General features: G+C 40.6%; 2 protein-coding genes across 2 annotated transcripts in view; one reads left to right on the top strand and one right to left on the bottom strand.

Annotated features, from left to right (window-relative positions):
- Nucleotides 1-3,578: 3,578 nt before the first annotated feature.
- Nucleotides 3,579-18,589, bottom strand: sall3a (spalt-like transcription factor 3a). Its single transcript, XM_063878228.1, has 4 exons — nucleotides 17,427-18,589; nucleotides 6,015-9,176; nucleotides 5,572-5,909; nucleotides 3,579-5,206 (listed from the first exon to the last, which is right to left on the bottom strand). The coding sequence occupies exons 1-4, from the start codon at nucleotides 17,506-17,508 to the stop codon at nucleotides 4,775-4,777; spliced, it is 4,014 nt and encodes a 1,337-aa protein (XP_063734298.1). The 5' UTR covers nucleotides 17,509-18,589; the 3' UTR covers nucleotides 3,579-4,774.
- The window catches only part of LOC134861711 (uncharacterized), a 78,078-nt gene continuing 68,384 nt past the window's right edge, over nucleotides 18,294-27,987 (top strand). The window contains exons 1-3 of the mRNA XM_063879129.1: nucleotides 18,294-18,436; nucleotides 20,575-20,793; nucleotides 20,912-20,975. Of these exons, the coding sequence (XP_063735199.1) occupies nucleotides 18,294-18,436; nucleotides 20,575-20,793; nucleotides 20,912-20,975 (426 nt within the window). The remainder of the gene's footprint in view (nucleotides 18,437-20,574; nucleotides 20,794-20,911; nucleotides 20,976-27,987) is intronic.

The raw sequence follows: 27,987 nt of genomic DNA, 5'->3' as shown, positions 1-27,987 counted from the left end.
TAGGGCCCCCTGCCTCCGGATCAATGGGGATATTTACTGCGCCTGTTTCAGGGAGACTTTCACAGTAGGCAGGGCATTAAACAAACAGCCGACAGCCCCGTCCCAATGATGGCCTGTCTGTTCACACTGTGCCATGCCCAAATGTCACACATATTCACTTCAAACAGGTAGCACACAAACACGAGTGAAGTGCAGATAAAACAAAAATAAAATAAAGAATGCAGGCAATTTGCTCGGTGTGTTGAACAAAGAGGAACACATTTCAAGCATATATCCGAGAGAGGCGGAAAGGCATGTTATGTTAACTTTTAGATAATTAGCCTTGTAACACTCTAAAATAGTTCTAGTTAAAATTCTCTTAAATTGACAATCCTCAAATAATTCCTTCTCCGCGTTCCCCTGCTTGCCCATAAACACTCTATTTTGAACAGTAAAATGAAATTGGTCTTCACATGTTAGACATTCCATTGTAATGTATTGCTTAATGGAAAAAGAAATTACATAATAGCAGCAAAAAATGCGGATAACATGCTGGGGTTTTGTTATGGAAATAACAATCAACAACACAGCCATATTAATAACCTCATGTAACCCTACGTTGAGCTGGGAAGGCATCCTGATTAAAATAATTTAGGGTAAAGCAGCCCTTTGTACTGAGCACTTATATGAAGCTGCAGCATTTGTGTGTTCAATTGTATTATGCATTTGAGTAGTAATCGGTAGTAAAATGTCAAACAACAGTCTTTACATGCATTTATATTTGCCGTCTGCAAAATAATTAGCTAAATGCGAACACATGAGTCCAACAATGGGTGGAATGTATTTTGCCTCTACCCAAATACGAGCGAAGTAAATGCCTTCATAGAGAAAAACAGTCAGTATGAAATTTCTTCATTACTTGACAATTCCACTGACTAAGCCTGCGCTATCAGCTGACAATGGGCTTACAAACGGCAGCGTGCATTACCGCATCAACCCCGGAGAGCTCCCCAGGGCAGACTTAACTCCCGTTCGTCAACATGAAAAGTAATGTGTGTGTAGAAGTCGAGAGAATAATAACAGAAAAATAAACACTTATGGCTCAGCGTTTGAAAGCTGATGTAAGCTGGACTTTGATGGACCTATCATCGCTATAGTGGATAATGCGCCTGTTGGCCCACCGGCTTTGCAAATGGAGTTCATTCTTGACCTGATGAGTTATCTTTATCTAATATATTTTTTCATATCTTAAAGAGGCCCTATTATGCGTTTGGTAGTTTTCCCACCCCTGTAGTGTGTTGTGTATGTGAATGCAAAGGGTAAATTCCCAAAGTTCCCTCCCACACATTCCCCCCCGCCTGAAATGCCTCATGGACTCATCTGTTTACTTCCGTAATATGGTGACATCACTATGTGACACTTGCGCTTCTATTGGCTAGTGCTCCGATAAAATGTACCATATAGGCTAAGGGGCGGGACATCTCTAAGCAGTTGACCAATCACAAGGGCTCTGGTTTCAGACAGAAGGTGAAAAGAGGTGCTGCAGCACAGGCAGTATGAGAAAAATAAAGATCTTTTTGAACATTAAAGCATGGGTACATGTCACAGAATAGGCACAGCATACAGATATGAAACCAGAAAATTAGAGTAATAGGTCCCCTTTATGATTTCCTGAATGATAATTATCAGGCCTAATAGATGGAGCTTGCACATGTAAGTGGTGCAATCTGACATGTGCAAGAAAGACCTGAAACACCTGGTAGAAACCATGCAGGGGGTAATTTAAATTGACAGATTTAATGGATTGGAAGCATGGAAATCAGATCTTTAGCTTTGTTGGTTTTTAACTATTTTATCTGTGCCCCCAAGAATGATGTATTGCTGTGTTCTAAAGACTGACATGAAAATGACTGCAAGTCATTGTAATCTTACTTTATACAGTCAGGAATCCAGGATCAAGGCTGTGTTCACATCTGCCAGTCCATTTTCCACAGATAAGCTCAAAAACGTCTTTTGTTCTCAGTAATCAACATTAACTTTCATCTTGCACCTGATGTGGTTTCACGTTGTTCATTCCTCTCCAAAAATATTTTGTCTTTCTTAATGTTTGGGAAAGTGAGGGAATGGGTGTTTGTGTGGGAGAATGTGTGTGTGTATTCACACACATGCGGACCATGTGTCAAGCATACTGCAACATCGCTTTACCGCGTTTACACACACACACACACACACACACACACACACACACACACACACACACACACACACACACACACACACACACACACACACACACACACACACACACACACACACACACACACACACACACACACACACACAATGATTTCACTGAATCCCACATACCAACTAGCCAGACACCCAGCCTCACACGTCTATATGGCCACATCAGCACAGGCATCTTAGTTATGAAATAAAATGCTTTAGCACCGTGATGAACAGCTTGTCTCACACAGAGTAACCTGCAATTGTATTATACAACAGGCATTGCAAGTTAAAAGTATTAATGTGGTCTTTCACCGTGGATTTTACATTAGCTTAGTTAAACACTAAATCATGCCCTATATTCATTAATTAGTATTGTGATATAAAAATTAGGATTATGATCCTAGTCATACTAAAATACTATATAAAAGTGTTTGTGAGCTTTATGAGGATGACAGCTTCAATTGTTTTTAAATACAGCATTTTGTTAATACAGCATCTCATTCATTATTATTATTATTATTATTATTATTATTATTATTATTATTATTATTATTATTATTATTATTATTTATATTTATATTTGTATTCATATTATCATCATTATTATTGTTGTTGTTAACATAGAGATCAATAGATTTTGAGATTTGAGATGATGTAATGGAAGGACAGCAAATCATCAGCAGTAAATGTGGTTTAATCTTTTTCTTTCGTACTAACATATACATCTATATACTGTATATCTAGAACACACACACAAACAAACCACCCACACTAAAACCCATACCGCCCTAGAGTCTCATAAATAATATTAATAAATACAACCACATTTTTGGGGGGCAAATTGGTTGATGCATAGCTACAACATAAATAAAAATTTAACAAAGGCAGAAAATTAATTGGGTTGTTTGATAATGGTTCTTTTAAGAATTGTTCCAAAGCCACCATAATATGTTTCTACTCCGGGGCATAATTGATAAGCATCCACAAAGCAAAGCTAGTTGACTTCTACCTAATAAATTAACTTAATCTACTGTATTAAGAGTGAAATAAAAGTAAAACAAAAACAAAAGTAATTGTATGCATACAATAAAATACATTTACATTATTTAAAATAGTATACACAATAATATTATTTATTAATACTATTTATCATAAATTGGGCCCACGCTACAGAACAAATATGTCTTGCCCTACTAAATAACTAAAAATAGTGTTTTATAGAGATTAAAATAACTCCCTGTCATTGATTCAATGATATGAACTTACTTGTTCAGAGTTTATTTATGGAAATTAAAGGTTGACAGAGAAAGGGAAGACATATTGCAGATAAGGAAAAACATTCAACCACACAAATGTTCTCTTTTATTTTTATTTAAGAAGGTTTTGATTGAGTGATGAGTTTGCACTCTGACGAGTAGCACAGATGCAATAACAGAGAACCGACTCCGCAAATTGTAGGAGTGGTACTCTGGAAACAATGAAAACAGCACGTGATAGATAGCTCAAAAGGTTAACGGTAACTCACAGACAAAACGTCTTGTTTTTAAAAAGTGCATTCACAAACATGACAAATACTTTGAAATCATGATGTCTATTTTTATGTGATACAAAATATGCATACCTGTTTTAGATTTGTCTGTATTTCTATACATAGATATTTCTTCAAAAGGATCACTTTTTTTCTTTTTACAAAGGTTAAAAGCAGGGTTGTGGTCATAGCAGCTTCGGATATCTCTAGCCTCTTTATCATGTAACAAGATACACATAGTCTCAACAGATATCCAAATAAAACCTACAATGTTCTCTGTTGTTCAACTCAGAACGACATACCGTCTTTGTTGAAAGAGATATTCATCAGTGAAGCCTGCAGTTTAGAAAAGAAATGGATCAATAAAACGCTTGGGCCATTAAATATATTTTTGTATACCCGCTTTTTTGTCAATATCATAAATACTAAAGACACAGGACAATATTATAAGACAATGCTGGGAGACTAAATGTAAAGATTAAAATAGTTCAAACATTATTTTTTTCAAGTTTTCTAGTTCATGAGAAAAAAGAATATCAGGCGAGCACAGAAACACTATATTTCAGTCTTTTCTTCAGTCTATCCACGGCCCTTTAATACTTAAAAGAGCCATCATAAACAAGGTTGCCCAACAAAGGCCATACTGTCTTAAGCTTTTCTGTTTTAGTCCAGTCCAGACAAGATTCTTGCCCATCATAAATGAGGCAGGATCCTGGTTTTCAAAATAATTCATAAAAGCAGTCAAACATACTGATAAAAACCAATAAGTACCATGCAAATCTTGCAAGACGACGTATTCTCAAACAAGAGACAAAATATTCTTCGTATAGGCGAAATATCAAGTGAGGAGGGAATGGGTGAAAGGCAAAGACCTCTAATCAATACTAAATACTATATTTCCAAAACCAAACAAAAGATATTGAATCTGTACATAATATAGTACGCATGAGTTCAGACTGGATCAGCAGTTTCTTTCCTTCTTGTTAGACTCTTAGTCTTTGCCAAATGCCTACCTTGGAATAATACAGAAAAGTATTTTTAATTGATCCCAATCTCTTTGTTCTCCTCCATAAATCTGGCGAAGGGACGGACGGCCCCAACATCCAGACCAGCCTTCTCCATACTCGTCATGGGAGGGCTGCCTCCGGTGTGAACACGGTCCATTCCTCCCGGCATGGGTCCCAACGAAGTGATTCCTGGGCCGCCGAGGCTGATGGGCAGCTGGGTGAGGCCTCCATTCTGGATCACAGAGATCTCATTGTTCTTCATGGCAAGCCCGTTGGTGATGGCGGCCGCGTACTGGTTCCAGAAGCCCGGGTCGACGTTCATGGCCCGAGCCGCGAGATCCTTCTGGAACATCTCGCTGAACTTCATGGCGTCCCCACCCAAGAGGGCCATGGGATTCTCTACAGATAGTCGCCGTCCCCTTCGGGCTGGAGCGTTGTTCCACATGTGTGTTCCCATGTGAACCTAAAAATAGCAGGGGAATAAAAAGAACATCATGAGTGTGTTATTTGGGGGACCTTACAAATTCAAGACAAATACGAGATGCACACATTTCATGGATGGGAATGGTTGTGGTACATCATTTTATTTTAGAGCAAATTAGGAAATATACAAAAGTGCACAGATAACACAAAACCAGTAAAGAATCAGCTACATTTCAACCAATAGACCAGAACCACACATAAACTGTGTTGGCAAGAGGGCGGAGACACACAGTACTACAGAGGTCTTTAGTCAGAATCGATCCCAGAGTATTCCTTGTTACATGGTATGCATTTTTTCAACCACAGCTAAAATCCTAATTGATGTTGTATTAAACTGGATCATACCTTCAGATTGCCCTTTGTGGTGAAAGCCCTTCCACAAATAGAGCAGGCAAACGGTTTTTCCCCGGTGTGTGTGCGCTCATGGATTTGTAGAGCACTGGCTGAGGAAAAATTCTTCCCACAGGAGTGGCAGTTGTGCTGCTTAGGAGTGCGTCGTGGAGGTGGGGGAGCCAACATGGGGTTGATGCTGGGGCTCATGGTGCTCTGAGGCGTTGCAGCAGGAACCTGGATGCCCGCTAAATGGTGAGAGTTGTCGTTCAGAGACATCGACTTCCCGTGTCCGTTCATTTCCATTTTGATCATGTTCGATGCAGTGCTGGCCAAATTAGGAGTGCTCAGCCCTAAAAACAGAGGATTCAAATAAATGTTAGAATGCTGCAACATTATAATTGCATAGTCACATTTTTTTAAACTGCGAGATATGACTTCATTTTGCACATACACACCTCGATCTCTATTTAGAAACAGCATGCTGAAGTGGCTCTCCTCCTTGATAAAGTGCCTGCCAGGTTGAGTGGCAGTCAGGTCAAGGGCCCCGGTGCCTTCAGTTGCAGAGAGCGGAGATGGGGTCTCTGATTTTTCCGACTTCACTGTTGCAAAGCCAGACAAATTGTTCTCATGACCATCTTCTACTGTCGTGGCGCTGTTGCTGTTGATATTATTGTTGAATGTACCTGGGGATTTGGATTGCAGGCTCTCGGAATTGCTGTGAGCTGGGGACAAATGCTGCATGGAGCCAGAGGACTCAGACAAAGCAGGGCTCCCCAAGCTTCGACCTTCAGCATCCCCCACGGCAGAGAGAGAATCAGTGGCAAAGCAATCCGTTTCTCCTCCAAAGCTGATGCCGTTCTGCGTAGGCTTCTGACCAAACGAACGGGTCATGTTGGCAGTGGAGTCAATCATTTTCATCTGGTTCTCCATTGCAGCGATGCTTGAGATGATGGAAGTTGGTGGGGAGCTCCCAGGTGAATAGGGTTTACAAGGGTCTACTTCTCCCTCTTTGAACTCAGGTTCATCTTCCATAGCTTGCTCCATTTCATCCAGAAGATCGTCATCATAACTACTCATCGCATCCATGCTCCTCTCATCAAAGGAGAGGTCGGTGTCCATCTCCTGCAGGCTTTCTGGGACAGGGGTGTTGGGTATCTGCCCTCCCATGTGCATACGAATGTGTTGCTGCAGCACGACGGCATTGGTGAACTTCTTCTGACAGATAGGGCAGGAGTGCTGGACCCTGAGTGGGGGTTTGGATCTATGGACACCAAAGTGTGTCTTCAGGTTTCCCTTTGTGGTGAATGCCCGCCCACATATCTTGCATTTGAAAGGCCTCTCGCCAGTGTGGATACGGTAGTGCATCTTGAGAGCACTCTGGCAGCTCAGAACGCGATGGCAGATGACACACTGGTTTGGGTCAGTCATCTTCTTGTCAATGTTCTCGACAAGCTGCTGCAACTTTGATGTCTCCGAGGTTTGCATAGAGTCTAGTAGGCCTCCAAAGGGAAACTTGGCCTTAAACTGGTCTGAGAGCATGGGAAGGACAGGGTGGGTGACAGGGCTAGAAATAGAGTTTGGGCGAGTTATGGGTTCAGTGACCTGGCCACTGTTGGATGATGAGGTTGAGTTGACGGTGGAGGAAAGTATCACTTGAGTTAGTGTAGTTGTGGTGGTGGTAGTGTTCTCTCCTGGCCTAGTAGAGTAGCTTGGGGGAAGAAGAACACCTTCAGATTTCAAGAAAGGAGGTGCATCACTCCCTAGACTGGGCTTTGGTGAGGGTGACATAGTGGTCAGGCCAGAGTCAAAAGCAATATTAGGGGACAAAGATGCACAGTCGCTTAATGGTGGAGAAGGCCCTTGAGGGGACCTGTTTAGCGGTGTGAGGCTTGGAGACTCGCCAAAACCTCCCATCATACTCGGCAGCGTAGGAGGCAGCTGGAGCCCAACGGATGTGGGAACTGTGGAGAGGACAGGTTTACTGTCGAGCCATGTGGTTACAGGTTTTTCCGGGGGCAAAGACATTCCATACGGGATGCCTGAGCTTGTGGGTACATTGTCCAGGTACTCTGGCACAGGGTAAGGGTTCATCTGAATATGTGGGTATTTCTCTTTGTGCCTCTGGAAGTGGACTTTCAGATTTCCCTTTGTGGAGAAACGGTTTCCACATATGTTGCATTTGAAGGGCCTTTCACCAGTGTGTGAACGCAGGTGGATCTGTAGGGCACTGTCACTGCCAAACACCTTGGCACAGAACCGACACTTATGCTTGAAGAAGGGGTCCTCAGAGCTGGGCTTAGTGTCAAACACAGACACATTTGGGGGCTTCCCCTTGCGGTGTTTCATAAGAGCAGAGAGGGGGTCAAGCGCATTGGCTGTGGCTGCTATGCTGGCCAGCGGGTTGGGGAAGATCACGCTGCTGGATGAGCTGTGAGGTATCAGCGGTAGGCTGGAGGGGGAGCTCATGAGGCTGCTGTGGCTGAGCGAAGGAGGGGTGATGGAGTTCCTGGACAGAGCTGAGCTGCTGCTGCTGATACCACCACCTCCTGTTACACTACTACTACTGCTAATGTTGTTTGTGACTGATGATGAACAGGAGGGAAGTAGAGATGACAATCCATTGCCACTGGACGAGGGAAACAGCAAGTTATTTGAGCATGTGTTGGGTATTGAAGAGTTAGACGGCTGACTGCTACTTTGGGGTGTTTGAGAGTGGGGCCCTTCCATCCCCGAGGTCAAGGGTGAAGGGCCTTGAGCACTGAGTGTGGCTGGCAACCTAACAGGCAGCTGATGGACAGGGGGAGTGATGAAGTTGTGTAGTTGAAGCTGACTTGCGACAGGAGGGGCACAAGAGGAAACAGGCCCTTGGTTTCCAGCAGCATTGCTGTGATGGTTGTTTAGAGCAGGCTGTGAGGCAGACTGTCTATTCATCAGTGCCACCTGACTGCGTATCTGTTCTATCAGCTGCAGCTGGTGTATCTGCTGCTGCTGGAGGGCCATCAGCTGGTCCAGGATCATGGGAATAGCCATGGTGGAAACCCCACTGCCCACTGCTGCTCTTACGCTCTGTGAAAACTGTGCTACTGCAACCCGGGTGCCATGCAGGGTTTCCAAAGTTACATTGGTGCTTGGCATGGCGAAGCTTGTAACAGCGGAGTGGACGACATCATTGAGCTGAGGTAGGGAGCCGTCTGGTTCAGGGGATGTCACATCTGTCTCATCGAGATCCATATTTTTTTCTGGTGAAAGCTCTAGCTCCATCTGCTCATCCTCATTTTCTTGGAGATTGACCCCACTTAGGGTTGCTGTCTCTGGGATGTCCTCCCCCTCACCCACGAGACTGTGGTTGCCCTCCCTCGGGTCCTCGCTGTCAGCCTGTTCGCTAGAGCAGCTGGGTACAGGGGAGAGCTCTGTAGTATATTCTTGGGAGGGGATAGGTGTGTTCTCATTGTCATTAACTATCAGCACCAAGGGGCATTTGGTGCAACATGTTAAATGTTCACAGAAGTCTGACCACTTGAAGAACTCAGCGCAGCACTTCTCACAAATGTGTGTCTCCTCACTGCCGCTGCGGCTCTCATTCCCACTGTCTGCGTCTTCCAGCACCTCACCTAGGGCTAAAGGGAGTGGAGGGGGTCAGGAGAATGGAGGGGGAAGGGAAAAGAGAGGGCAAAATAAGAAGAATTAATGAATAAATAATCGATAAAGAATCCACACATATTTTGCAGTGCAGTGCTGCAAAGATTTAACCTTTGATTTTGTTCCTCTCTTTTAACATAAGCAGAATCAATATTCTTTTTATTTTTTTACTCTGAACAAATTGCCCCAGTTCACCAATTCTCAAGACCCAGGTTTGTGCCTTCGCACCCTCTCCATAGAGCAGCTAATAATTTTCTTTGGGCAATCCATCAAATTATGAGGGCCTATCAATTGTGGATACTGCCGCTTAATGAAATTCCATAGAACCTATTGATTTCCAATATTTCATACAATTCACAGCTGCCTCATCTGTTGGGTACAAATCAGGACTTTGATGGCCCTATTAGGATTCCCCTCTGCTATCAAGCCCAGTCATTTCCACCTGAATTTCAAATGCCTGGGCCTTTTCATTTAGCATTGCAAAGGTTATACTTTAGCCTTGAATCAAAGAAAGGGACTCTACTGGAATATTATTTTATTATGATGTCAGGAAGAGTGGTTTGTCAGTGTTGCAAAAGCAGAAATCGGTTGAAAATGTAGCACATACAATTGTCCTGTACCATTCACCTTTAATTTGACAATTTAAAATTTATGTTAACAATGTATGCACATGCAAATGATACAAAACATGCCCAATTTCAAATGATTTTGAAATGTTCTGGAATATACAATATTGCCTTTCAGTGAAGAAATGTATCTGTGTTTCTTTCCCTCATTCTCCTGTGCTCTCTAAAATGAGACTCAACAAATTACATGCTAGTGCAATGGCAGCGCAGTCTCTTGATTAGTTACACATGTTTAATCACAGTTGTAAGAAGCCACTTCCTCTTCCATACGCAACCATCAAGAGTCAAACAAACCAACGCAATGCGCTCTGAGCAAGGACCAAATTCACACCTGACCAAAACCGTGCAAAAATGCCCTTCCATTTTTGTTTATTTTTTCTGTTTAAACATGGTTATACTCTATGTGTGCGTATATGTCTTTCGTGGCCCTATATGCATTTCCCTTTCATTATGAGTGGGAAGTGAGCTCAATCACTGCCACAGCAACCTGCACATACTCTATTTCAAAGTCTCCTGTCCGCTATTTAGTCAAATACCCAGGATAATTCTGGCAGTACCAATATTTAGCTACACAATAAATGATGTATACATACTCAAAAGTATAAAAAAGCATTATTGCCAAAGAAGATGATTTATTACACAAAAGGATTTGCCCTAAAAATACACTTTATAAAACAAAGTTGATCGATTACTTAATCATTTTACAAAAATAAAATCAGAGCTACTAAAATTGCAAAAAAATTGATTGTTATTTTTTGTAACTGGTGCGACTGCATATCTGCTTATCACACACACACACACACACACACACACACACACACACACACACACACACACACACACACACACACACACACACACACACACACACACACACACACACACACACACACACACACACACACACACACACACACACACACACACACAAACACACACACACACAAACACACACACACACACATAAACAAGAAAACATTCCTGAATAAGTTAGTATTTGATTTAATTAATGCAAATGCTCTACGACTAGTCAACAACGTGAATCTCAACCAATAAGCCAGCAGGCCTGATCTATCAATATAAATGATAATATGACACGTAGACGGTGACATAACATCTAAGAAAAGATTTAAAAAATACTGCAAATCAAAGATTTCACTTATTCACTCAACAATACAGGTCTTCCTATGTGTTGCAAGTGAGTAACAGTGAGATTCATCCAGTGCCTACGCTCATTACAAAGGTTAAAACGGAGCAAGCCATGGTGAGGCAGACATGAAGCATTCATGCCAATTACAGTGACTCATTAGTAAAGAAATTCATCATTCCTCCTGTAATTTCTGGCCAAAGGGGGCAGGAGCTATCAAGTTCTTGTGTCTGTAACTTAATTAATTATCAACAGAAAGGCTTTGGACAGGCTCCGCGTTCCCATCCTCACTGGGGCTGGGGCTGATAAAACACGATATTATTTGACTTAATCAGGTAAGGTTAAATTAGAAATAAGAAAAACTCATTTAGCAATATAAAAATGTGTAATTCTGCTGGGTTTTCTTAATTATCAAGATTTCCTCTTTCCTTGATTATCCAGTGCAAAATCATTATAACAATTGCATTAAAAAAAAAAGGAACTGATATTTCCCCAAATTACTATCATATTATTTACACCAAGTGAGCAGAAACGTCAGGGACATGTGACAACAGGCTTAAAATCTCCTTAGGCCGGCAGCGGACAGCAGAACTCATTTCCATAATTGGGGGTTGAAAGGTCAGCGCAAATGAGTAGGCATTGTGTTGAGCTGATTAGTTATTAGAATGGTATTACTGTCAATCTCTTTTATTCATTCATACAATTACAAGGAAGGGCCTTTGTATGCTTCTGACCTCACACACAGAAACACACACCGATACGTTCTTTCACACATATTTGACGCACTAATGGCATGCATTTGCAGCGAACACATGCTTTTGTGGCCACTGCAGACAAATAGCTGTAGTGTGTATATGTCTGCTTCCACAGGCCTAATTATGAATTATAAAAGTAATTGTTTTTTATTTAAAAAATAAATATATTTGAAATATCCTTTATACTGGGCATTTTCAGTTGAGTTTGAAAACAGTGTTTTAATGAATACTAAAGCCTCAATAGCTTAACACTATCATGAAAGAAATACTTAATAAACATATTAGATAAACTGCTTGGAGGTGAATTTTGGATGTGGCTTCTGACATTTTGAATATTGCTACAATTACTCAATACAACACGCTACACCAATTTCCCAATGTACATGCCAATAAGCTAAACATTATACAATTTTCCTTCATAATTACCATTCACGCCTGAAACAGTGGGAGGCCATTGCAGCTGTGTAAAAGCGACATTTGGTGTTTTTTTTATGTATTCGCACGACAGTGGAAGTGTGTGTGTGTTTGTAGGTAGGGGGTTCTATTGATTTTCCTATACCATGAGAAAGGAAAGGATGAAAAAAAATCCAATCTGGTTTCCATCCTTTCAAGAGTCTTCATTTACTCAGATGCAAATATTAAGCAAAAGGATAATAGTGGGATTGAGGACGTTGGATCCGTGTGTCCGCTATCTTGCTCACTAGTCGTCATGCTAACTGAAACTGCTAATCTGACATATTATATCAGATTAACTATTCATCCTTTCCACCGATCGTGTGAAAGCCACGTAGCCGAGCGTTGATCAATTTCAAATTCCTTTATTCTTAACTATTTCCAGATCCACTTCATAAGCACACAAACACACACACACACACACACACACACACACACACACACACACACACACACACACACACACACACACACACACACACACACACACACACACACACACACACACACACACACAATGACACTGGTATCTTGTTGAGTCTTCGGGGTCTCAAGTGTTTCGTGTCTTCTATTTAAACTATATTCCTATTTATCAAACTGTCACATTTTTATTTCAACCTACAGTAATCGCCAAAAAAAACAAAAAAACCTACACTTACAGCCTCACAGAACCGCCCCCTCCTTCTGCCTCTTTAAAAAGCATTATTCTCGAGCATCTGGGGATAGCTTAGGAACCTTAAAGAGAGATGCATCAGTGTGGGTCCTACCCATGTTGGGAGGGGAGGGCCAAAAAGAAAAAGGCCTCTGGCTTCAGCAATTTTGGAATTCTTTGATGTCTCATCCACAGCTCTATTCTCTGGGAAATTTATCATTTTAATTCATATTTTACAAGTTTTTCCTGATGTATATTGACTTCTGTGACATGTAAATTCACATTTTAAATACTGAATCTGTATTCACATTGTTTTCACATTGCATTTATTATTCTAATATTATCTTATAATAGTTTACTATTTTAAAACAGCGGATTGTTCAAAAATTGGTTTGTCTGCACTGTTCCTAAAAAGTAAACGCATCTGAACGCAAGAAGCATCTCATCAAATGATCCTATGCATCATGCAGAGGCTTGAGCGTCCTCGCCACTGCTCTGCCTGTGTGTGTGTGTGTGTGTGTGTGTGTGTGTGTGTGTGTGTGTGTGTGTGTGTGTGTGTGTGTGTGTGTGTGTGTGTGTGTGTGTGTGTGTGTGTGTGTGTGTGTGTGTGTGTGTGTGTTTAATGTGCGTGTGTCATCGGCCTGGTCAGCCGCTCTGCAGAGTGGTACAGTCATATCTGCACGAACAGAGAGGCCTTTTGTCATTGCCTGCAGATGTGCAGCAGCCAAAACATTAACGATTTGTTTGTGCAAGCATTTGCAATACAGTATTCAATGACGGCACTCTGTCCAGAGGAGTGTGTCACCCGGCAAGATGTCTCTCTCTGGATGTGGTTTAACAAAACAGTTGAAGATGAGAAGGAGGCTTTAATGGAAGCTCATCTTGAACAGGCCTTTTCAATGGTCTTTTTTTACATGGGGATGATTGCTGCAGCTAAATTTAAATGGTTACATTTTGAAGTAACACAAACAAAACATCTCAACTGTCAAAATTTTGGTCCATGGCTTCACTTTTTGAAAAGTCTTTGCTAAAATCACCTAAACAAAAATCATCTTCAGAAAAAACACTAATGACAAAATTTCCCTCTTCACTCTCTTAAATCTGCTTAGTGTCAAAAAAGTCCTGTCAAGTCCTTCCTCTCAATCAGGATATTACTTGTTTGTGTGTGTTTTTCGGCACTGGGGAGTAATTAGGACACGGCCATATCTGAGTGCCTTCTTTGGCACAACTGTGTGGGTGGTCCAGAGGCCTGCACCCAATGGTGAGAGGGGATTAAAACAAAAGCCAAACAAAAGCCCCACTGCAGGGGAACCTTGTTGTCACTGTCAAAGGGGATTTCCTCACTTTATTCTATATTTTTTTAACCTTATAACTATGGACATTCCTGATATGAAGATTATGTTATCGAGAAAGGAAAACCTACACATTGTGAGTTGTGTTTGAGAATTCAATAAATACAGTAAATGAGAAATATCTGTGAAAAAGCATAAAACCTAAAGCTTAAATATGTGCTCCTTGCTAAAATGATCAACATGTCTTTCTTAAGGTGTCTCCTAAACTGTAGAAAATGTCATTATTTTCCAACAAATAACATTGTGAATATGTTCTTTTCTTGGTTGAAATTGATCATGTACGTCTTTGATGCATTGCGGAAGAAATGTATCTTTACAAAATTCCTCTGAACATAAGTTTATCACAGTGCAATATTTATGCCACCATTTCCCACATATTCCACATGCACACCTTGAAAGCCGCTGGATGCAGAGGAGGAGGTGGTGGCCAGAAGAAAAGCCTGTCGCTGTTCACACTTTCTAGGACACGAGTACGCTGCGCTGCCAAGGTCAACGGCACACATGTTCGAATTGTACGAGGAGCTTGACATCAAACGGCAGGGCCTGTCCGACCGGGGCTAGACAAAGGTTAAGTCAGCAAGCTTTGTAAAAGCACTCCTAAGCAGACCACCACCCCCTTCTGCCCCTATCTGAACACACACACACACACACACACACACACACACACACACACACACACACACACACACACACACACACACACACACACACACACACACACACACACACACACACACACACACACACACACATCCCCAATGCCCTCAGGGGGCAAGTGTCGGTAAGGCCTGAGGGGGAGATGATATGCCAGACAAGAGCTTGTTGGCACTTGATTTTAGTTTTTCATCTTTATTGGCACATTAAAGGGATCCTGTCTGAGCTGCAGCAGAGAGAAAGACATCTACTCACAGAGGTCCGATCAAATTTTGAGGAAATAAAGAACACAGAAGGACAGGTTAACATCCTAGCTGTCTAATCATGGGACTATTTTCTTGCTCGATCTTTCACGAAATGTACCCCGGACAGAGTGTCCTTCAGCCCAATTTAAACGCCATCCGAATGCTGGACTTGCTCCCTGAAACCAGCTCGACATAATTGAAAATTACAAGTCTGAATAACAGTTGGAAATGTTGAGTTCCTTCAACGTAATATGCAATGATTTGTCAAGAGGATTGATGGTCAGGAGATGCAGCACGGGCGATGGGCAACACAGAGTCTGATCATGCTGCAGTGATACACTGACAGTCATGACATTCGTCCGTAAGGAAGCTTTCGATTAATGTTATTTGGTTTGTCTAAGTGTGTATGGGCTCGCTGTGCTCTGCCAAAGGCTTGGGATTGTTTCACTGTAACGTACGTCTGTCCTGAAAACAAGCGAGCCAGTATAGTGCTCCAATGAGGACAGGCAAAAACATTCCTCAGGCACTTCCAGTGTTAAGCACAGTGGCGTATAGGTTACAAGGCAGTGTGTTGCTTTATTTTAAAGGCACACATCCATGCAGAAAGGAGTAAAAACGATCAAACAATGTGTGGCATTTTGAATATTCTGGATGCTGTTTTCGATATCACAAATTGCAGGAACTTTATTTAAATGAAATTCAAAATCATCCCAATTTTTACGACTAAAAAAGGGTTTTTTAATCAACGATCCTACAGGAGAACACCCTGACACTGTGTGTCTTTCAGCAACATCTACCAAAGGGTTATCTCAACATTAAACAGACACACTGTTAAAATGTGAAATCTCCCTGGAGAAAATCCAGCAAATCGGACAAAAAGAGCCGATGGTCATCAGTGTGATTCCCCAAAGCCTTCACACCAACATTTTCCCATGCAAAGAGAGCTGCTCCCCAGAGATTACATCACGCATTTATATTGTAAAGAAGCCCTGCAAAGTGTATGAGTGTGTGACTGGGTGTGTGTGTTGGCCAACATGAGCCAAATGGAGAGGTATAAATAATAGCAGTGATTTTGTTTTCCACACATTTTAGAGTAAAAAAAGTGATGATCTTAATATTAAAGCACTATATTATGGTGACTGTTTGTTCATCTATGACATTTATAAATTAAGTAATCCTCATAGATTAAAAATAAATAGAATTTCTTTCTCCTTTAATTGCAATGTTATTTTATCAAATACAGCAACACAAATTGAATTCCAAAGAATTGTACAATTTTAAGAAACATCATGTTTAACAGTATTTTTGAAAATAAAGTAAGAAACATACTTTTTCTACGGTTGTTACTATAATTCCAACACGTTGCTGAAGATGTGACTTTACCACTATAATGATCGTTTTATTGCGCCAAAGGCTGAGTACAGAATAATAGATGAATGAGCCTTTTTTTTCTCTCCTCCACATGGCGAGGACGAGCCCTGTCAACCGATGTTGTCGACATTGTGAGCAAAAGGGAACAAATCAAGTGTGCTAAATTTATGTGAGGGGGGTAAACAAAAACATTTCCATAACAAAACGCAGGCTTCGACCTGCAACAGAATCCGGATTTTGCTCCTCGGAGAGCCAGACAGGCGTAGAGGGACAAAAGACTGATTCAAAATAAAATGATGTATTTTTATTACGGGTTTTATTTTTGTATTCAATTTAAAAAGATGTCATTGCATGTATTACTTTTGCCGAATTAGGAATTTTAAAGAAATGTAATGTAAAATAATGTCAAATATTTCCAACTTCTCAAAGTGTGTGAATGCGTATGTGCATGTGTTTAAGCAGTTGCAAAGTCAACTGTATACGATTTGAAGAAGAATTTACAAAGGAGACTCCAATATTTTACATATATATTAATATTGAAATAGTTCTATTTTGAAAAAAAAAAGCTTTCGAAAAGGCCTCATGCACGTATTAAAAAATCCATAGAGTTTTTAAAATGCATACATTTATGCATTAGTTACTCGTAAAAGTCACCGATAATGTGACGAGATGCAGGTTTAACTAATGTTTGGGGGACAACACTGACACGACTTTTTTAAACAAAAATCCTACACTTCCTTGTCTACTAAGAACCATTTCTGACTTAATAACGTTGATGACAACATTTTATATTTAAGAAATAAATCCTATTATAATGCGGATCGAGTTTCCATTTCATGTGCAACTTAAAGAAGTTTTAAAGATGCTGAAACAGAGTGAAAAAAAAGAAACACCGCTAGTGTAACGTGCAGCAGTGACAGGGGAAGTTGTCTGTTTTGGAAAGAGGAGAACTCAGCTGGTTAATCCCACTCACCGTGCTCGGAAATCACCCCGGCTATTGCGGGTTCCTCGTCCGATTTGAGGTGCTGCGGCTTGGCTTGCTTGCGTCGGGACATGCTGCTGCTGGCGTTGATGTCGATGCTGCTGCTGCTGCTGCTTTTGCGCTCCGTGATGCCTCTGCGTTTTGCAGATACATCAGCGGAGAGCGAATGAATCAACACGCACGCACACTTAAAAAAAGTTCGCAAATAGTCTGATATAGCTGAGAGAGAAGAAAGGAGGGGGACGCAAAAAAGGAAAAATGTTCAGTAAATTAGCCGTTGCTGCTGCTGCCGTCGCTGCTGTTGCTGTGCGTCGGATTGCGCATGTCGGTATAATAATTACGATAGTGAATAATGCCTCGCGATTAATGGCACCGTGTGAAGGTGGGGTGGATTGGCTGGAGTCCAGCGGACGCGCATTGGATATGGTAATGAGGGACGGACTGAGCAATTAGCCGCTTCACTCTCAGACTTTATCCGTCTCTTTTTCTCTTTACTATCCAACCTCTCTCCCCCCCACAACAACACAACACTACACACCAACTCTCTTGTTATTCCCGGGCTCACGGGGGGGTCTTCAACAAGGGAACGTCAAAACCCCAGCCTCCTTTCACAGAGGATTCACAGAGCTTCTTCTCCGAGTATCATCTTCATCACTTTGACCTTTATGATCCCATCTTCTCAAAAAGTCTCGAGAGCTTGGCTCAGTTCTAGGTAACTTTTATACCTTCTGAATTGGACTCTTTAAAGTGTTCTCTTCATGGATACGTTTCCGGTAATCACATACCGGTTGATGTGTAAAAGTTCTTCAAAAAAGCAATAAATTGTTCGCAGGGTTTTCCTATTGTTATTCTTTTTGAATGGCTTTCAAACTCGGACGCAAAAAAGCGGACAAGCAGCCTCCAACATCAAAAACGCAGTCGTCCCAAGAGAAGTCGCTTCTCATCGCAATGAAGTCCACCTCTTCCTCCTCCTTTAGCTCCAGGTTGCGCCTTCGCCCTCGGTGCGCTTTCCCAAAAAAGTACCTTTTTGGAGGGATATCTTGAAGCGAAACGCTGAAACGCGGCTGCTTTTTTCCAAATTAAAGGATCACTCCGTGTATTCTCTTCTCCCGGCTCATATGGAAGGCAACTTGGAAGTTATCTTCCTTCAGACCGCTCTGGTGTCTCGGTGTCGGGCACGGCTTGGTGTGTGTAGGGACTGCGCTGTGTGTGAGTTAACCCCCAAGCTGAGGTTCAGCCCATTGCTTTCAGCCACCACTAGGATGTACCACCACGTTACTGTTCAATGGATTGTCCTCAGACTCCAGTGAACACCCAGATTTGACCTCCCATCATATAATATCTCACACCAACCTGTTTTGTAAGATATAAACATGGAGATTGGGATATGTCACATACATCGCAGTTTTTATATTTATGAGAGGCGATTGTGTGGCTTTACATTGGCTTTCACCTATAGGTTCACTTTTCTTTTATCGAGTTTATGTAAAAAAATTTTTAAAAATTGCAGTGTAAATGTAGTGTGTCCTTTGCTAATCCAAGTGATTAACTGCATTACAAATTAAAATGATTGTATGTCGTACATTTAGTTTATTATTTTAATATATATATATATATACCTTGGACGTTTTGTTCTTCTTTAATTTTGCTTAAAATTAAAATACGTAAATAAGGAGAAACAATGTTGTGTGCATCGCTGTGAGCTCATTGCGTTGCTGAATAAACACACGTGGCGAATTCCTATTTGCATTAAAATCTCCGGATGCATGGGGTCACATTAATGGGAAAGGGATTGGAGGGATTAACATGTTTGAGGCCAACTGGCATGTAAATAAGAGAGCCAAAACTTGCATAAATGTTATTGATATACATACATTATTATTCATTATTTGAATGTTTTTTCTAGCATTTTAAAACATCATCATTTTTCATAATATGGGATTTTAAGTTACGTAATTGTTGACGGTAATGTAAATATATATATTTTTAAATGTTATATATATATTGTTTATTTGGTTAAACGTGCAATTCTAGATACATTACAAACTTTTTTTTTTTACTGTAATGAAGGATAAGATTTTTCTTCAGTTAGGGAGGGGGGTTCAGTTAGACCTCCCCCTCCCCTCTCTCACCCCCTTCCTCCCCCTCCCTCTCCCTCTTGTCTGTTTGACTTGTCTATTCCCCTGTGTGCACCTCATATGAGAGACAAATCTGTTGTCAACAAGGTCGTCCTGCGCTCAAACTTTCTTCTCCCCCCCCTCCCACTATTCCTCCTCCATCACCTCCTTTAGAAGTTATGTCCAAAAAAGCCTGTTATTATCTGGTATTAATAGATGCAGCCCCAGGAAGACAAAATCAGCTATTGATAATTGCAAGGAGTATACGGCAGCTACTGTATCGATCGGCGTGTCCTCCACTCCCCTGCTGCTGCAAGATAAGGAGACACACTCTTTAGAGCAATATAATTTCTTTTGACCTATCTGCTTGCTACAGACTTATGATGAATAGCCAGAGTGGCTGAAGTCCTTTATCACCAAAGTTACCCCCTTGATATAATATTGATTCTTTATAACAAGCTCGCCACACAAAAATCAAACTGTCCACTTGGCCATCATCATCATCAATATCATCACAAAGGCGGAGGAATGAAGATCCCTGCGCCTCTACAAAAAAAAAAAAGAAATAAAAAAGGAGAGCCTTTACAATCTCCTCTCTGTAAGGCCTAATCTTTATTTTGCTGATGATGAAAGGAGAGGGGAAACGAGGCAAGGTGCCATTTAAGACGAGCTGCCATTTAATCCGGTATAGACACACATACAGGAAAGGAGGGAAGGAAGGTGGGAGGCAGCGGATCCAGAGTGATCAGGTCTGCCAAACAGCTTGGACTTCTGGGAAAGTAATTCATTTGGTGTGAATTTTTATGAGTGGCAGAAACGTTTTTTTTTCAGATTTTAGAGTCTCCATACCAATTTAGTGAAGAATAAAAGGTCCACCTCCCTATGGAACTATTAAAAATGACTTTTAATTTGGGAAATAACGCCAAATGAATAGCTCTGCAGAGGAAGAGTAAAAAAATCACGTTTGTTTTACGACACAGCTGACACCGGATGCGCCCCAGAGGCATCTTTTAACCTTAAAGAGAAGGAGGCTGTTTCTGCTGCATAGCTGGAGCCCCCCATAGAGGGCTATTTCAGCGGGGCCAGTCTCTCACCATTCACCGGGAGAGGGGAGAGAGCTGCTGGTGGAGGAGAAGCGGCGGTGGGGGTGGAGAAAGGAGGGAGAAAACGTGTAATCACCCAAACAACCGTTTTTTTCCCTTTACCCATTTTTTTCACCCCCTCTGGATCCGTGTCGCAAGGTAAGAAAAAAGGGGCTACTTGGCTTCTAATGCTGGCCCTAGTGTGCATCATAAAGTGCACCGGCTGACTTCTCTAAGAACTCCTTTTTTTTTTTCTCCCCTCTCTCTCACTCTGCAGTATCTGTCTCTCACTGCGGATACCAGGAAAAGGGGAGGCCGGACCGCGAGGAAGACACCAAGAGGTAAATTACTCACGTTTGTGATTTATCATTTTATCGTCGCAGATTGTAAAAAAAAACAAACAAAGAAATGTGCCAGCACTAAAGTTCTCTATCAGATATCTTTTAATACGAGGGGGTATTTTATGTATTGCGGATTTTAAAGCAGGTGATTAAATCGATAGAGAAGCGCAGGATGAGAAACCGCGTCCCTCAGTGTCCGCCAGTGTCCAATCAGACGTCTTTGCGCCGCCGCAACTGGTGCCAAGACGCATTCACACACACACACACACACACACACACACACACACACACACACACACACACACACACACACACACACACACACACACACACACACCGCAGGCTTATGTAGCAGCCTATGGCACACTGGTAAACGCTTCGATCTGAACCAATCATAGGCGACTTGTAACTTTTTTTCCTGCTATTGGATGATCATAACGACAGTAGTCCCTTACTAAATATTCCTGGTGGGTTGTTATTCATTATTTGGTGTGTTTATTATAAGAGATATGACATTGCTGTATTTCTTGTAACGTTATTATACTGCTGTGTGTATCTCGTGATACATATAACATTTAGTCAAGTTAATGCTTTGTATGTTTTTTTTGTGTGAAATTCCTTAAGACAAATAGGCTAAATGTATTGGTTTATTGTCAACTTATGATGACATTTTGGATGTTATGCATCCACTAAATTGTTATATATTAATTGTACAGTATATGCAAAGACTTACTAAATATTGTCACTAGGACTTGAGTGAGTTTGAAATGATCCCATTTTTTCTGTGGTAGTATATAATTCTAATATTTCTATAAATCCATTATTTTATTGATTTTTTCTTATAGTACACTACACATTATTCATTAATGATTATCAAACCAAATGCTTGTTTGGGTATACTTTAGTATAAGTGTATGTTTTTATTAAATTAAAATAAGAAAAACACTTAATTTGTCCCACAGGGGCATTTGCAAATGCACAGATACTACTGAGAGACACACAGTCATATTTCTATAACATTTTTAGTAGTGACTGCTGGTTGTCTTTTGGAAAAACAAGTATTTAATCTTTTAAAATAATTAGTTTACTTGTAACTTGTTAGTGTGTTGGGTAATATATAAAGGCTCTTTCCATTTAAGAAGCCATTCAAAGTGTGTGTGTATGTACGTGTGTATGTGTGTGCATGTGTGTGTTGTATTATTAGATACCGGGTGAAACTAAAGCAGCTCGATGACATGACATATGCTTTTTCCTATTCCTGACATGTTTTCTAACTTGTGTCTATTCGTTACACACCCATTAGTTGTATATGTAAAACACACACACGTGTGCACACACAATTTGATACATAATTGTGGACATCATGCATAAGTAATGACTATTGTAGCTGGGGCTCTATTAAGTGGCAACTGGCTGTGATCTTGCTCTGAAAGTGTTTTACTCTCACATTTATCAGAGAGTCAGAGATTAGGAAGGCGTTTGAATCACGTGTAAACTGTTTTCACATCAGACCACACATTTTTTCAGTTATCATATCATGACCTGCTTATCTCCTCCCCTCAAATGAGGCCGGATGGGACAAAATGTGACAGGCTGCTCCTACCTGAGATGAGTAAAATGTGATCTGACTGCTCCAATCAGGCCTAATTGAAATGAATTGAATCAACCCATTTCTTCTGCTACTGTAATTAAATTAGTAGCTGGGATGTAATTGGACATCGAGTTGGCACTCGAGAGAGGAGATGACAAAATGCTCATTGCTGCCACCAAAAGACTATGTGTCAGATTCAGTGTGAAAGGCGGCGCGCCAAATGCTGGCTGACACGTTGACATGGCGCTTCACCAGAGGAGATGACAAACAAAACCCTCACATTATCTGGCAGACTGAAACACAGCCAAATATGGAGGGGAATATGTTAAGATAACCTACATGGGATTGACAAAATATGCAGAAAGTGTGGAATTAAACATATTCATTGTATATACAGTGCATCACAAGCTGAGTTTAAAACATGCACCACCATTTTTCCCATGGTGCAAAAACACTGATATTTGTCTTGTCAACTTGTACTTGCCCATACTTCAATTTTTTAGGTAAAATCAATTGTTATTTTATAAGTTGTACTGACAAGTTAATCAATGCTTTGATCTGCTTTAACAATTAATAGTGTGATAGACATTTTGTCATGTTTTAAGTGTCTGTTGATTGTTATGGGTGTACCTGAACAGGGACTGCAGATGAAAATGAGCTAATAGCTACATTTAGAATGAGTCTTCCTTTCCTAATGTGTTTTATGCATTGCTCTTGTCTATTCAAGAAATAATAACAATAATAGTTCTTTAATTAAAGCTTCCAAAGTCCATATTTCTGTTTTCCTGGGAACCTGAAACTCAAAAAGAAACAAATTGTTATTAGTCAGCTCAGTGTAAAAATCCAAATTATTAAACAGATACAATACTTTATAAACAGTTAAAGGCAATCAAATAAAAGTCTGTCACAGTCAAAAGTGATTAACACTATGGGCTGATATCTGATATACCATTAAAGCCTGATGCTTGCAACAGATATATCGTCCTTACCCTCCTAGATAAAGATATATGTAAGAACATTACTACATTCCGCGGACCTGTATCAAATATCTCACATATCAATTTAGCCCTTACAGGAAGGGAAACGGTTTTACTGCTCCAATAAGGCCTTGGTCATCTTGAAGCTGTAATGCCATTTCCAAGAACAATGAGCAGAACAGGGCTAAAGTCGCACTGATGACACTTAATCTCATTGGAATTCCTTGTCAGGTTTGACCTTGGAAGGATATTAGCCACTCGACAAGTGTGTGTGTGTGTGTGTGTGTGTGTGTGTGTGTGTGTGTGTGTGTGTGTGTGTGTGTGTGTGTGTGTATGTATGTGTGTGTGTGTGCATGATGTATGTGAGTGTGTGGTAGGGAATGGTGCCTGAGTGTCTCTGTCAGTATGTGTGATTGCAGGTTGTATGTGGGTATGTATCGGTGTGTGTGTTCTGATGTAAGCACAGGAGAATCGTGCTTTAAGACATTTACACACCTGGGATGTGATGTGATGCGTCCAAACTATTCATACCGGCAAAAATGTGCAACAAATTTGACGCTTGTTCAATCAAATATTCTGATAAACTGATTTAATTAAACAGTGGACTTGAACATCTTTCTCTGTTTTATTGAGTTTCCTTTTTAGAAAAATGCTAATGAAATTCATGTTAATTTGAGTCCTCTCTGGTAAACAGTTTTGCAGTTTCTAGTCTAGGGCTTTTATTTTGAAAGGTTTAAACAGAGGGAGTGGATCTGGTGTGGATTGTGTTGTCAGTAAAGTAATACAGCTTCTTTATCTGGGCTATACTGTATATTCTCTGTAATAGCATATATATGTGTTATAAATTAAAGATTAAACTGAAAATTATGTTTTGATCTGATATCTGTCCGTCATGATGACATCATTATTTGCATTGTGAAATTTCAGAAAAAAACGAACTTTGTTCTGAGAAACAATTACGTGTCGTTGATGCACTTAATATATGCTTTCTGTTTTAAGGTATTTATTATAAAAACAACAGTTTAAAAAATGTTTTGTTGTGCAAATTATATAAATAAAACAACAGTTAATGCCCTTTGAGTAATGCTTACTAAGAAAAGTATCTCTTGCTGATGTTAGTGAAATACTTCAGTGTTTGCAACGTTTTACAGTTTCCCTGTATCTGGGTGTGTGTGTGTGTGTGTGTGTGTGTGTGTGTGTGTGTGTGTGTGTGTGTGTGTGTGTGTGTGTGTGTGTGTGTGTGTGTGTGTGTGTGTGTGTGCATGTGCATGGGAGCAGCCAGCAGCCAGACCAGTGGGCTGCAGGGATCTGTTGGCCCAGTGATATGTGTGCCACAGTGTCTGTTCAATAGAGGCCTTTGAATTTTTAAACAGCATCAGTTACTTCATACTGTCGCTGTTTTGGCACCATTTGCCTTGCTTAATCCTGGTAAGTGCATATCTACACTGTCTTAGTGACAGTATATCGGGGTGAGTGTGTGTGTGTGTGTGTGTGTGTGTGTGTGTGTGTATTTTCTAGTGTTATATTTTTGCTGAATTATTGGATCATTTAAACATCAATTGATATGAAAATATCTTTTTGATATATAACCAGCTACAAAAGTCATCTGCTAGGGGAATACACATTGCTTTTTGTCATCAAAAGCTTAAAAGATTTCTTTGAAAAGTAACTAGCAATGTGAGCTCTAAAATAAAATTCCCTCTGTCTCTCTGAAGTATATGGACACCGAAAATAAAAAAATACTTTACAAAAGTTCAAACACCTCAAAACTGTACTTGACTTGTGTACATTTCTTTAGTAAATGTTACTTTCTACCACTGTGTTCAGCTGCAGCTGCAGCTACTGTTGCACATCCTTTGTAGTGATGTCTCTGCCATTAGGAGTGTGCGGACTAACAATGGGGCCTAAGTGTATGAGCAAGTAAGGGTTCTTATGCCATTTAAAAAGGAAAGAAAAGGAGGTAAATAAAAGATAATACTGCTCACAAGGTTCTGCACATACAAAGCCAGCCAAGTTCTAACAAATCCTACTAAGGTCATAAATGTGTGTTTCTGCATCTGCTCCTGAAATGACGGCTTCCTTTCAGACAACACTCTCTCCCAGAGAGTTCCCACAACAAAGATGCTTATAATGCGAAGTAGGATAATCAATTACAAAAGGCCTGCAAGCTCTAAGAGCAGCAATCAGAGTTAAAATGATACCTTAAGTCAGGTATCTTTAGCTAAGGTGGTGTAAAAACATGGTTGTTCTGCCCTTAAATGAAACAAAAAAGAGCCAATTCTGAATTGTGTTGTGAAGTTAAAGATAAAAAAATGGTGACCAGGTTATGCATTATCTTTTTCTCTTGGCCTGTAATCATGTTTTGGACTCAATAAGTGAAACTTAAAAAAGGTGCTCTAATGTTGACAAAAAAATAGCACAGTAAAATGTGCTGATGAAAGAAACCAAATTAAATTAGACCACAGGACATGTTCAGATTTTACAGACACCTGCATGCTATATGCTTGAAAAACAGAACATACCATTGCGTGGCTGTGTGTCATTGCCAGGATAAAGTGAAGCTATTGTTAGAACAAACAAAGCTTTTAAAAAAGGAGACACTAAAGTCTTTATTGCTGTCAGAGAGAGTTAGCTTTGGCTATACACAGATTTGACATTCCACCATTTACAGTTCTCATTGCACCGACATGTCTCCAGTGCTTCAGCCTTTCTCTCTCCATCTCCCGTCTCCACGGAGAAATATTTGCGCAGTGAACCCTCCTCCGTGTTATGCTCTTCCCTCTTTGTCCCTACATTGACTTATTTATGGTAACCCGCTAATGAGCGGTCTTCTGTAGCGAGAGACAGCACGTGTAAACATTTGGAATTTTTTTTCCCCTCAAGTACACGGCGAGATCCACCAAATTAAAAGGCTCAAAGTGAAATGAAATCATCGAGCAACCTAACACCTGATCAAATACAAGGTTACCCATGCAGTGTTTTGTGTTTTGCCGTGTTAATGCCCTATGTTGCCATCAGTCTGGCGTGTGTTTTGGAGGACTGCCAGCCAGTGGAGGAAGAGCACCTATTTTGTGGAGAGGTAATTGCTACACAGTAGCCTCTGATTGCCAGGATCTTTCACTGGGAACGGCCCGGCTCCCTTTTCATTCGCGTCGACAGCCTGATTACAAATCATCTTATTGATTTGATGAGTGCAAGATGTTTGCTAATAACTGTTCTCATACCATCTGTTAATCTTTGTTGTGATTAAAGAGGTAATCCCAATACCCATTATTCCCAATGACAAGAGCGGGGATCGTTCTCTTATACAAGCTTTAGCCCCTCACAGGCCATGGAAGGATGGGGTTGGGGGGGTGGGGGGGTGTATCAAGGGGGTGCAGTACCAAGGATATCAGTGATCTCCGAATGCAATTGAGAAATCTGCTCCACCTTCCACATAACAAACGCGATACAAAAAAAAAGAAGAAAAGAATCACCCCTCGCTAAAAATCCATTACCTCGTATAATCACGCAAAATGATTTTTCTTAAATATGATAATAAATCACAGACTGGATCAATAGCCTGCGGACCAACTGCTATGCCCTGATAACGTATCAATCAATATTTAGTATTTAGATTTTAATTAATACCTCTGTGGCTCTCGGAGCCTGTTAACGCTGAGAGAAATATAATCTGTGATAAAAACAGGCCTAAGTAAAGAAGCTGATAAAAAAATCCACAGTTGTTCCTCATATCTGTCATTGATCCGTCAATTGCTTAGGTGTGATTACGGACCCTTCAAAATCAAGCTTGGTGTGAGTGTGTGCATGTTTTTGTGTGTGGACAATGCATATGGGAGATAGGGATGTGTGCGTTTACATGGCATTGTGCTCATTGATCATGCTTTAAAGGGAAGAGCTTCAGAAGCACCTGCTGCAAATCGAGCATACACAAGATCACACACGAACCTCATGTGTTGGGTTGTAATTAAGAACTATGATATAACACAAATCTTTGGAATACGTTTTTAACGTTTAAGGTTTGCTTCACTATGTAACACATGCTCTTTTCCACATCCTGAATGCGGTAATCCTAATCTTCACGTTCCTGCATGGTAACAGGTTCCTTGTTGCTTGGCTTCAGGGGGGTTTATGGCTGCATACAGAAAAGACCTGCAATTAATTGGCTGCTGTGCAACTCTGACAGAAACACTTAGGCAAATAGTTTTAGAGCGATGCATTTAAGTCATTGCATCTCGAATATGCACGCGATGCCCCCCTCTGTAATCTTTCTTAAGGTTTTACGTGTTAAAAGCAGGACTGCCAACTGCTTTTCAATTGGATTGCCTCTTGTGGCATTTGCAATTGGAATCCTTTTCCTTTATAAAGAGATTAAAATAGATAAATATAGAAACAGACGGGTTTAAACAAGATTAATAAACAGATAGATAAACAAGATTATGCG

Source organism: Eleginops maclovinus, chromosome 3, assembly GCF_036324505.1.
Source record: "Eleginops maclovinus isolate JMC-PN-2008 ecotype Puerto Natales chromosome 3, JC_Emac_rtc_rv5, whole genome shotgun sequence".
Classification (NCBI taxonomy): Eukaryota; Metazoa; Chordata; class Actinopteri; order Perciformes; family Eleginopidae; genus Eleginops; species Eleginops maclovinus.
The sequence above is the reverse complement of the archived record's forward strand: the minus strand, read 5'-3'. Positions and strand labels throughout refer to the sequence as shown.